Source organism: Pan paniscus, chromosome 19 (assembly GCF_029289425.2).
Source record: "Pan paniscus chromosome 19, NHGRI_mPanPan1-v2.0_pri, whole genome shotgun sequence".
NCBI classification, from domain to species: domain Eukaryota; kingdom Metazoa; phylum Chordata; class Mammalia; order Primates; family Hominidae; genus Pan; species Pan paniscus.
The window spans coordinates 65,979,273-65,991,469 of NC_073268.2; the positions used below are offsets into that span (position 1 = coordinate 65,979,273).

A 12,197-nucleotide genomic window follows, 5' to 3' on the forward strand; every position below is an offset into this window, starting at 1 on the left:
AATCTCGCTCTGTCGCCCAGGCTGGAGTGCAGTGGCATGATCTTGGTTCACTGCAGCTTCCGCCTCCTGGGTTCCAGGAATTCTCCTGCCCCAGCCTCCCAAGTAGCTGGGATTACAGGCGAGCACCACCATACCTGGCTATTTTTTGTATTTTTAGTAGAGACAGGGTTTCACCGTGTTGTCCAGGCTTGTCTTAAACTCCTGATCTCAAGTGATCTGCCCGCCTTGGCCTCCCAAAGTGCTGGGATTACAGGCCTGAGCCGCCGTGCCCAGCTGCACACTGAGATGTCTTAAAGGCTCTGATAGGAATTTACAAGTTGAAAGATGGGAATATGTTATTCTCGGCAGATGGAACAGCATATGCTAAGGAAAAGACATAATGTTCTTAGAAAGTATAATTGACCATGCCCTAGACACCTGAAAACTAAATATTCAAAACAGCTAGGAAATGCATAAGCGCTGAGTCTCTTTCTAGTTATCATACCTCATGACCACAGAGTTGCACAACTCCAGGGGTACCATTTACAATGTCAGCAATGTAAGGTGGTCCTCCCTAGAGCACAATGTAGATCATATTGTGAAAGGAGGCCCCTTGGAGATGTACAAATGGATAACCTTGCTCTGTGCTAACTTTTCTCACCCGAAAGTTTGGAAATTTTCAGTTTTCTTCTTTAGAGAATCTATAAGATTTCTTCAGTTTTTTTTTTTTAAATATATGTTGGGGGGTGCAGCCATGAGAGAGTGAGGCTGACACCGCGCCCTGGCCTGTGCATCCCGCCCTCTGAAAAAAAATTAATTAAAATAAAATATACTTTAGAGAGGATTTTGAATGTTCTCACCACAAAGAAATGACAAGTGTTTGAGATATGGATATGCTAATTATTTTGATTTCATCATTACACAATGTATACGTCTATCAGAACATCACAGTATACTCTATAAATGTGTACACTTATATGTCAATTAAAAAAAAACTAAGACTGCTAGGGGCTTACACGGAGGGAATTGAGCCAGCATCACCACGATGGTGTTGTTGGAGAGTGAGCAGTTCCTGACGGAGCTGACCAGACTTTTCCAGAAGTGCTGGACATCGGGCAGCATCTATATCACCTTGAAGAAGTATGGTGGTGGAACCAAACCCGTTCCAAAGAAAGGTTCTGTGGAGGGCTTTGAGCCCTCAGACAAGTGTCTGTTAAGAGCTATCGATGGGAAAAAGAAGGTCAGCACTGTGGTGAGCTCCAAGCAAGTGAATAAGTTTCAGATGGCTTATTCAAACCTACTGAGTGCTAACATGGATGGGCTGAAGAAAAGGGACAAAAAGAACAAAAGTAAGAAGACCAAAGCAGCAGCACAGTAAAGGGCACAGATTTCCTGCTTTCACCAATTAACCACGGAATTGTTATTTTTTCCTTTGGTTTTTACTTTTTGCCACATAGCTAGGTTTCTGGTTCCCCTACACTAGGTGTTTTCACATAAGATGTAGGGTCCTTTTGCAAAGAATAGTTGCAATGTTTATAGGGTAGTTGTGGTAAGAATCTAGTCTATTTTACACTTGGCTAATTGGTCTGTACTGCATGGTTATATACTCCTGGATTATAGATTAAAAGTCTCTGTAGTCATCTCTGTGAAGAGCAAGCTATGATTAAACATGTCTCTTTATAAAAAAAAACACAAAAAAACTAAAACATATCTTCATATATTTTTTAAAAATGCTTTAATTTCAGCTTTGAATTTCCTTCATTTCCTTTGTCCTCAGGTTGGAGATATAAAAGGGCTGCTGAGTGCCTCAGAATAGGTTTTTCTATCCAAAAAACTTAAAATGCTGCATTCCTGCTTTACCTTTATGAATCTATTATGATAGTGCCAGAGAGGGTAATAAGAAAGAAAAAAAAATCGGCCCCTTAAGAAAGGAAATCGTTTTGTTTGTTGTTATATCTTTGGTAATAGAATATCTGTTTTATGGTGGGTTAGAAAAAGGGAAGAATGAGAGGATGCAGTTAATATTTATAAAGCACTCTGTACCACGGATCATGTTAAGTGCTTCACATGCATTATCTCACCTATTCCTCACCACAGTGTTATGAGGAATGTGCTACTAGTATTTTCCTTTTCAATAGATCAGGAAACAGGCTTGGAGAAAATAACTTGCCCAAGATGCCACAGCTAGTTGGTATGGTGGAGTGGAGTTGAATCAAGTTCAGTCCTAATTCCAGAACCTAAACTTATTAATGCTGTACTACATTACATCTGTATACCTGAGCTAGGCTCTTTTGCTTATATTTTATTTAATTAAATAGATATTTTAAGCATTTGTTGGATTTTGTGAAATATGAAGAGGAGGAGGAGCGATATTCTGATAAATTATATGGATAGGAAGTAAAACAGATTTCCATCTTTTTTCTTTATTTTCTTTTAAAATTGGGATCAGATTCCAGTCCTGTTCGAAATCTGCAGTCTTTTGGCACTGAGGAGCCTGCTTACTCTACCAGAAGAGTGACCCGTAGTCAGCAGCAGCCTACCCCAGTGACACCGAAAAAATACCCTCTTCGGCAGACTCGTTCATCTGGTTCAGAAACTGAGCAAGTGGTTGATTTTTCAGATAGAGGTGAGTGGGTATGGTATGACTTAGACCTATTACAGAGCATCTGGGTGAAATTCTTTTTAAGGAGGGCTTGGGGCCACTGCAGGTAGATGCCTAATACTTCAGCTAGATGAATGCTGTTTGCTTGCTTCCTTTCTTATGTCTTTTTTTTTTTTTTTTTTTTTTTTTTTGAGACGGAGTCTCGCTCTGTTGCCCAGGCTGGAGTGCAGTGGTACAATCTTGGCTCACTGCAAGCTCTGCCTCCCGGGTTCACGCCATTCTCGTGCCTCAGCCTCCTGAGTAGCTGGGACTACAGGCGCCTGCCACCACGCCAGGCTAATTTTTTGTATTTTTAGTAGAGACGGGGTTTCACTGTGTTAGTCAGGATGGTCTCGATCTCCTGACCTCGTGATCCACCCGCCTCAGCCTCCCAAAGTGCTGGGATTACAGGTATGAGCCACCACGCCCAGCCTCCTTTCTTATACATTGCTGAGGACAGTTTGATATCAGAATATTCTCAAGGTCCAGAGTAGCTGGAGTATATTAAATCATACCTGTAATAGGAAAAAGAGACTGGGCCCTTCTTAACCACATTTGAAAAGGGCTTGAAGCAGACTTTTCTTATAGCCATACTTCTCAGTCCATTTATCTCCAAATTTCTTAATGCAGAGGTCACAGACTGAACTACTTCTAGCTGTCCGCATGGTTGGTTGGTTTGCTTGCACAGTGTTTAAAATTTTTAAAATTTGTTGCTAGTATTTGAAAACACAATGATTTCATATAAAAACCTGGATTAATAGTTTATTTTAAACAATGAAAAGATCTGGGAACACTGGGTGGCCAATCACCCATAGTAATAATTGGCTGGAGTTGAATAGTAGTTGTCCCCTTTAGATGGACAATGAGCTGTCTATTTGGCCTTGCTGAGCCCCTGTAGGCATTTGGTTTGCAATTCCTGATTTAGAGTCTGGAATTTCAAGATTGAATTGTTAGACTACAAACAGGCTCACTCAAGACTCTAAGTCCATTCACATCTTACACCAAGCCTGTTCAGTGTCATCCAGAAAGATAATCACTGTCACTTATCTTCTGTCCTGTGTATCTCCTGGAAGGGAAGTGGGATAGTAATGTTTTAAAAACGTATTTCCATCTAGTTTTGATTATCCATGATTAGCAACTCATTTACAGATAGGTGTAATAGATGAAGTACAAATTTAATTTTAATCACAATTTAAAGTTGCACAAAATGGATGGTGTAGAAGTGCCTCTTCATTTTCCATTTAGCCGTCTAGCAGATGAATAGCTGAAAGTTACTGGTTAAATCATAGAAAAAGAATCTGGGAAGCCCATAAACTCTTCTGAATAGTAAACTTCTAAATAAATGAACTCCACTCATAACTTCTACCAATTGCTTTTGCTTTAGAAACTAAAAATACAGCTGATCATGATGAGTCACCGCCTCGAACTCCAACTGGAAATGCACCTTCTTCTGAGTCTGACATAGACATCTCCAGCCCCAATGTGTCTCACGATGAGAGCATTGCCAAGGACATGTCCCTGAAGGACTCAGGCAGTGATCTCTCTCATCGCCCCAAGCGCCGTCGCTTCCATGAAAGCTACAACTTCAATATGAAGTGTCCTACACCAGGCTGTAACTCTCTAGGTCAGTGTGCCCTAGCTTCATGACATCCTTTGTTCTGTGGTTCTCTCTCCCAGGATCATCCAGAAATGTTTTGTGTTCTGTTGGGATTTAGCTTCTTAGGCTCTTCAGTGGTCATGTGCTGAGTGATAATGAGTTGCTCACTTGAATAAAAGCATTTATCATCTTGGCCAATGGTCCATAATAATAGATCTGGTTGTAAGGAAATTGACTATGATGAGCCATTCAGTTTATCTAGAGCTTTTCCCAGTGAAAAATTCCCTCATTTTCCTAGCAAAAGCAAAAAAGACTATCTGCAGATATCTTACGGCATGGCACATAGCTCGTACTCAGTGAGGACTAGTTAAGGATAAGGTAGTGCAGAATAGTGGTTGCACGGCCATAGCTGTTAAGGAAATGAGAAAAACATTTCCTGTCAAGAGGCTGTGAAATTAGGAGTACACATGAGACCCTGGCCTTCTGTAACTTTAGTAGCTTTAGGTCCCTTGCTTTGTGTACTTAGTAAGCATAAACAAGATAAAATATTTCTTCTGTGATAAATAAGTATCTTATTATTTTCTTATGAGTTTTACCCCTTAGTGAATTACTTTAGAGATTCTTGTGGTTTGAACCTTATTTGTGCACCTTCAGTGAGCTGAGGTGCAAATATTGGGCTTAAGGTTTTGTCTAGAGTTGGAAGATGCTGATTGGGAGGTAAGGGGCCTTTCACTACTGGGTCTACTTCTCAAATTCACCCTTTGCATGTGGCTATCAAGTTTGAAAAACCGTAGAACAGAGTAAATTGCTGCTTGGCAGGCCAACAGTACACTTCCTGTAGTGTGTTTTGTTTGTTTGTTTGTTTTTGAGATGGAGTCTTGCTCTGTTGCCCAGGCTGGAGTGCAGTGGTGTGATCTCGGCTCACTGCAACCTCCGCCTCCCAGGTTCAAGTGATTCTCCTGCTTCAACCTCCTGAGTAGTTGGGATTACAGATGCCCACAACCACACCTAACTTTTGTATTTTTAGTAGAGATGGGGTTTCGCCATGTTGGTCAGGCTGGTCTCGAACTCCTGACTTCATGATCTGCACGCCTTGGCCTCCCAGAATGCTGGGATTACAGGCATGAGCCTTTTGTTTGTTTTTATAGAGAGACAGGGGTCTCACTTTATTGCCCAGGCAGAGGTGCAGTGGCATGATCATAGCTCACTGCAGCCTTAACTCCTAGGCTTAAGTGATCCTCCCATCTCAGCCTCCCAAGTAGCTGGGACTACAGGCACGTGGCTTTCAAGCTTGGCTTTTTTTTTTTTTTTTTTTTTTTTCCTTATTTTTTAGTAATGAGGTTTTTGCTGTGTTGTTCAGGTTGGTCTTCAACTCCTGGGCTCAAGCAATCCTCCCCACTCAGCCTGCTGAGTAGCTGGGACTACAAGCGTGAGCCACCATGCCCAGTGGTTTTCTGTAGTGTTTAATTAATTTGGATTGTTTCCTGGCTTTTTTTTTTTTTTTTTGAGACTGAGTCTCGCTCTGTCCCCCAGGCTGGAGTGCAGTGGCGCGATCTCGGCTCACTGCAAGCTCCGCCTCCCGGGTTCACACCATTCTCCTGCCTCAGCCTCTCGAGTAGCTGGGACTACAGGCGCCTGCCACCATGCCCGGCTAATTTTTTATATTTTTAGTAGAGATGGGGATTCACCGTGTTAGCCAGGATGGTCTCAATCTCCTGACCTCGTGATCCGCCCGCCTTGGCCTCCCAAAGTGCTGGGATTACAGGCATGAGCCACCGCGCCTGGCCATTTCCTGGTCTTATAGCAGTTTCTCCCATAATTTCAAACCATCGGAATAAATACAGCAAAGTTGTCTTGAACTCCATACCAGTTGTCACTCGAAGATAATTGTTTCAGGCCTGCATTGATTTCCTTGGAATAAATAATGAGAAAAACTAAGAAAGACAATATATTACACTAGTAGATGATATGATGGCTAATGTGCTTTAAGAGTTTAAGGGGATCTGCTTGCCATGCATCAAGAAAAGGAATTTTCCTCTGCTTCTGCTTGTTACTAACCATGCATTGCTAAATTGTTAATTTTATGTACTATATTTGGTCATTCATGCAGCAAATATTTACTGAATATTGGTCATGTGCCAGATACTGTTTTAAGTTATGAGGATGTAGCTATGAACAAGTCAAAGTCTCTGCCCTCATGGAGCTTATAGTCTAGCTGAGAAAGGCAAATAGATAGACGTGTAATATATCAACTGGAGATAAATGCTGTGAAGGAAAATGAAAGTGGGAGTACTGAGGGTAGGATATTGTGTGTGTATATACATACATATGTGTATGTATATGTGACATATATATGTAGTTGGCTAGGAAAAGCTGCTGTGATATGGTCACATTTGAGCGGAGACTTGCTGTTGGAATATTTGAGAATAAGCATTATGGGTAAGGAGAACAGCAAGTGCTCTGGGCAAGAGAATAGTTAACCAGTTTGAGGAACACTTAGAGGCCAATATACCTGGGGCAGAATGACCAGAACGGAGAGGAGGAGATAGGTCAGAATGGGGCCTGATTGTGTTATTTTTGCCCAGGAGTTAACCTCTTAATGGGGTAGACCATAGGGTAAATAAAAAATATGTTGTATTAGAGGAAAGTTTACTTGTATTTGTTTATTTATTTATTTTGGAGACAGAGTCTCACTCTATAATTACCAGGCTGGAGTACAGTGGCGTGGTCACTCACTGCAACTTCCGCCTCCCGGGCTCAAGCGATTCTCGTGCGTCAGCCGCCTGAGTAGCTGGGGATTACAGGCATGTGCCACCACGCCTGGCTAATTTTTGTATTTTTTAGTAGAGACAGGGCTTTGCCATGTTGGCTAGGCTGGTCTCAAACTCTTGGGCTCAAGTGAAAAAGTTTACTTTGACTTTGGTTTTAATGTATTGGAACTTTGAAAAATATGAACCTGAGCTTCCAAAGTATCCTTTTTTTTTGAGGCAGAGTCTCACTCTGTCACCTAGGCTGGAGTGCAGTGGTGCAATCTCAGCTCACTGCAACCTCCGCCTCCCAGGCTTAATTGATCCTCCAACCTCAGCCTCCCAAGTAGCTGGGACTACAGGCACATGCCACCATGCTCAGCTAATATTTGTATTTATTGTAGAGACAGGGTTTCACCATGTTGCCCAGGCTGGTCTTGAACTCCTGGGCTCAAGTGACCCTCCCACCTCAGCCTCCCAAAGTGTTGGGATTACAGGCGTGAGCCACTGCACCGGGCCCCAAAATATTCTTGACCCTAGTCTATTCCTTAAGAGTTTTATGTACTTGTGAAAAATTAAAACTCTATAGGAAAGTTTGAAGTGCATTAAGTAAAAATTGCCCTTCACTCATACCCGCAGAACTGTGCCACAGATACAAAACTTCTGTTTGCAGTTTTCTATGAATGCTTCCAAGAAGTTTTTCTACATATATAAGCACACGTATATGTACACATATTTCCTTTTTGTGATTATTCATAAAACGGAAAATAGGATACATTTGTTCGTTGTACATCTTGGATATTTGTATTTAGAGGCTTGTCTTTTTAAAAGATGCAGAGAATTTCATTATATTGATAGTTTATAAATTATTTAAATTGTCTCATTGACATTTAGATTGTTTCTCATTTTTAGCTTTTTTGAACAATATTGTAATGGGTAGCCTTGTATGTACATATTTTGGTGTCTTTCTAGCAAATCTGTAGGATAAATTCAGAGCAGTGGAATTTTTAGGTCAATAGATCAGCTGTTCCTTTTTTACTGTAGATAATAGATTGGTTTTATTTAACATATAAAAGAAAACATGCCCTGAATAAATTACTAAGAAGTATGGATATGCCTGGGTGCGGTGGCTCATGCATGTAATCCCAGTACTTTGGGAGGCCGAGGTGGGCAGATCACCTGAGGTCAGGAATTCGAGACCAGCCTGGCCAACATGGTGAAACCCCATCTCTATTAAAAATACAAAATTAGCCAGGCGTGGTGGCGGCGCTTGTAATCCCAGCTACTGGGGAGGCTGAGGCAGAATTGCTTGAACCTTGGGAGGTGGTGGTTGCAGTGAGCTGAGATTGGCCATTGCACTCCAGCCTGGGCAACAAGAGTGAAACTCCATCTCAAAAAAAAAAAAAAGACGTATGGATACATAGTATCTGAAAAGCAAGTCTTGCAGTATTAGTGACATTACTTTTTTTGAGACAGGGTCTCTCTGTCACCTAGGCTGGAGTATGGTGGTGTGACCATGACTCACTGCAGCCTTGACTTCCTGGGCTTAAGTGATCCTGCCACCTCAGCCTTCTGAGTAGCCAGGACTACGGGCATGGACTACCGTGCCTGGCTAATTATTTTTCTTTTTGTAGAAATGGAGTCTCGCTATGTATGTCACCCAGGCTGGCCTCAAGCTCTTGGAATCACATAGTCCTCCTGTGTTGGCCTCCCAAAGTGCTGGGATTACAGGTGTGAGCCACTGAGCCCAGCTGATGCTACATTGTATGTATGGTATTTGATCAATGAGGATGGTTTTTCGTGTTCAAGATAATTTTGCGGACCTCTAAAATTGCATTTTTTTTTTTTCTGAGACGGAATCTTGCTCTGTTGCCCAGGCTGGAGTGCAATGATGTGATCTTGGCTCACTATAGCCTCTGCCTCCCAGGTTCAAGCGATTTGCCTGCCTCAGCCTCCTGAGTAGCTGGGATTACAGGCATGCATCACCATGCTGGTCTAATTTTTATATATTTTTAAGTAGAGATGGAGTCTCACCATGTTGGCCAGGCTGACCTCAGGTGATCTACCTGCCTCGGCCTCCCAAAGTGCTGGGATTACAGGTGTGAGCCACCGTGCCTGGCCCTAAAATTGCATTTTTAAAATTTATTTGTTTTATTTTATTTTTTTGAGATGGAGTCTCGCTTTGTCACCCAGGCAGGAGTGCAGTGGTGCAATCTCGGCTCACCGCAAGCTCCGCCTCCCAGGTTCACACCATTCTCCTGCCTCAGCCTCCCGAGTAGCTGGGACTACAGGCACCTGCCACCACGCCCGGCTAATTTTTTGTATTTTTTAGTAGAGACGGGGTTTCACCGTGTTAGCCAGAATGGTCTCGATCTCCTGACCTCGTGATCCGCCTGCCTCGCCTTCCCAAAGTGCTGTGATTACAAGTGTGAGCCACTGCGCCTGGCCTAAAATTGCATTTTTAATAATACAGTCCTGGAGAAATGATGGCCTGAATGTCCTAAAATCACCCATTCACCAGTACTTGGACTGTTTTTTCCTTTTAAAGTTTATTCTATAAATTATGTTGTGTAAGCTTTAAACTCCACTTTCTTCTTTACCCCAAATTAAATGTCTTTTTTTTTTTTTTTTATGAAAGATGAAGATTTTTGTAGACTTGCTATTCAGGTTAGCTAACTTTTTATCTCATTAGCATTGTCCTATGACCCCTTTCAATCTTAGGTGTTTTATAAACCTTTTGGTTGAAGAGAAATATATAGAAAGGAAATAATGTTCAATTCCCTGTGTGTTTTCAAAAAAACCAAATGAAAAATAGATGAATGGGCCGGGCACGGTGGCTCACGCCTGTAATCCCAGCACTTTGGGAGGCTGAGGTGGGCAGATCACGAGGTCAGGAGATCGAGACCATCCTGGCTAACATGGTGAAACCCCATTTCTACTAAAAATACAAAAAATTAGCCGGGCGTGGCGGCAGGCGCCTGTAGTCCCAGCTACTCGGGAGGCTGAGGCGGGAGAATGGCGTGAACCCAGGAGGCGGAGCTTGCAGTGAGCCGAGATCGCATCACTGCACTCCAGTCTGGGCAACAGAGCGAGACTCCGTCTCAAAAAAAAAAAAGAAAGAAAAATACATGAATGAAGAGATACCCATTTAAATAAAACAAGCTTTCGTGTTTTGTTATTCCTAACATTTTTCCGTCTTCAGAAGGCCTTGTGTTACTGCCTGTTTCAGGCGTGGCTCATGCCTGTAATCCTAGCACTTTGGGAGGCGGAGGCGGGAAGATTGCTTGAGTCCAGGAGTTCAAGACCAGCCTGGGCAACACTGAGACCCGTTTCTACAAAAAATTTTAAAATGGGCCCAGCGTGATGTTGTGAGCCTGTAGTCCCAGCTACTTGGGAGGCTGAAGTGGGAGGATCACTTGAGCCCAGGAGTTCAAGGCTGCTTTGAGCCATGGTTGCACCACTGCATTCCAGCCTAGGTGACATAAAAAAATTTTTTAAAGTAAAAAAATCTGATTATAGAAGAAACCTAAATCTTTAAGCAAAACTCAGTTCTCCCTCCAAAAAATAAGTATTTAATCTGGTTTAAAGTTATGTAAGTATGTTTACTTATATGATAGAAAAGGCCGCTTCTCCATTTTTCATAAATTTGAGTATTGAAAGGGGTTAAATTCAGGTTGGATAACATTGCACAGTAGAAAGAAAAGTACACTTATTCTACATACAACCTGATTAATTTAGTATAGGAGAGTTACATTCCACCAAAAGAAAGTGTTCCTGTTCATAGTCTTGGGCTTTAATTACAAATGTTGACTTCGTGACATTTTGAGATTTGAGAAGTCTAAGAGCAGAAAGAATTATAGTTTATATTGATCATACATAAGCATGTTCAAAGACTGCCAGATCCATCCTGTGGAAGAAAAGAATGAGTGCAAGTTATAGCCCTACCAGCCTTATGTTTGGTGGATTCAGTCTGATCAGACATATATTTGATAAAAATGATGTAGCAAAAAAACAGGTTTGTCTTAGAGAAACATACTACTTTCTAAGCTTGTCTTCTTTCTTGAGATTAAGTTTTCCCTCCTTTAACAGGACACCTTACAGGAAAACATGAGAGACATTTCTCCATCTCAGGATGCCCACTCTATCATAACCTCTCAGCTGACGAATGCAAGGTAATTGTGCTCTCATTTATTCAACACATGCTTATTGAGTGCTTACCGTTTGCCAGGCACTTTGCTAAACACTGGGGATACAGTGGCCAACAAGATGGGTAGGGTCCTTGTTCTTACATTGTAGTGGAGGAGACATAAAAAACAATGTGCTTTTTTAGAAAAAACTAGTTAAACAGACTAAAGAATTGTAATATGTAATGAGTGCTTTGAGAGAAATTAACAAGGAGATTATGAAACATTTGGAACATCAGCCACTAGTGCATTGATATTTTCTATTGAAAATTGGCTTCGAAGACTGCTAGGGACTTATTCCACTAAGGAATAACTTGCATAAATATGTGATCTTAATATTTATGCATTCGGTTCTCTTCTTATAAATCTATGAAGTCATTTTGCTTTTAAAAACCTTTCATAATTCTTGTTCCTTTTTCTGTCCATTTCTGTGAAATACTTTTTGTTACTCTCAGTCATACCTACTCTTGGCTAATTCATCTTTTAAATTCTTGAAACATAGCTCCTAAATAACCTTTGGGATTTTGAGATAATGTATTTAAGTAGAAGCTCAGATCCCATTTGTGCGTTCTTGTGTGGGTTGCTGTTCCCAAGGATGGAACCGAAGATCTAATTATGGGGAAGCAAGAGTGGAAAATGTTATTAATTAAATGGATTGCTTGAGTAGTATTGGACAGGTTATCTAAGCTGGTTAGACCAAAGTATTATTGTTGTTTTTGTTGTTACTTTGCTAGTGACACCAGGGTCACAGGTTTATTCCTGTCTGAGCCAATTTCATTGTGAGGAAAATTAGATTCCCTAGCTAACATTAATTTTCCTTGATTCAGAATTTGTTCTCTTATTTACAGGTAGACCGCAGGGGTGAAAGTTTCTTTTGTGTGGTTAGTCTTTCAGCAAAGTAGTGTACTTTCCGTGCTTATATGGATTTTAAGGTCAATGACCCTACTCTTATTTTTCTTCATTCCAAATCATTTTATAAGTGGCAATTCCTTCTGCTCTGTGTAAAAGTGAGTTGTAGATCTTCCCATTGTCCTCCCATTATTCTGAGA

General features: G+C 41.3%; 2 protein-coding genes across 3 annotated transcripts in view; both read left to right on the top strand.

Annotated features, from left to right (window-relative positions):
• Positions 1 to 12,197, top strand: part of KAT7 (lysine acetyltransferase 7) — a 40,510-nt gene that overhangs the window by 5,701 nt on the left and 22,612 nt on the right. For both annotated transcript variants that reach the window (XM_003818036.5, XM_003818034.6), the window contains exons 3-5: positions 2,429 to 2,605; positions 4,005 to 4,244; positions 11,054 to 11,136. In XM_003818036.5, coding sequence (XP_003818084.1) covers positions 2,429 to 2,605; positions 4,005 to 4,244; positions 11,054 to 11,136 — 500 coding nt within the window. The remainder of the gene's footprint in view (positions 1 to 2,428; positions 2,606 to 4,004; positions 4,245 to 11,053; positions 11,137 to 12,197) is intronic.
• LOC134729519 (signal recognition particle 14 kDa protein-like) lies at positions 953 to 1,507 on the top strand. Its single transcript, XM_063599246.1, has one exon. It carries the CDS (start codon positions 1,025 to 1,027, stop codon positions 1,355 to 1,357), a length of 333 nt encoding a protein of 110 aa, XP_063455316.1. The 5' UTR covers positions 953 to 1,024; the 3' UTR covers positions 1,358 to 1,507.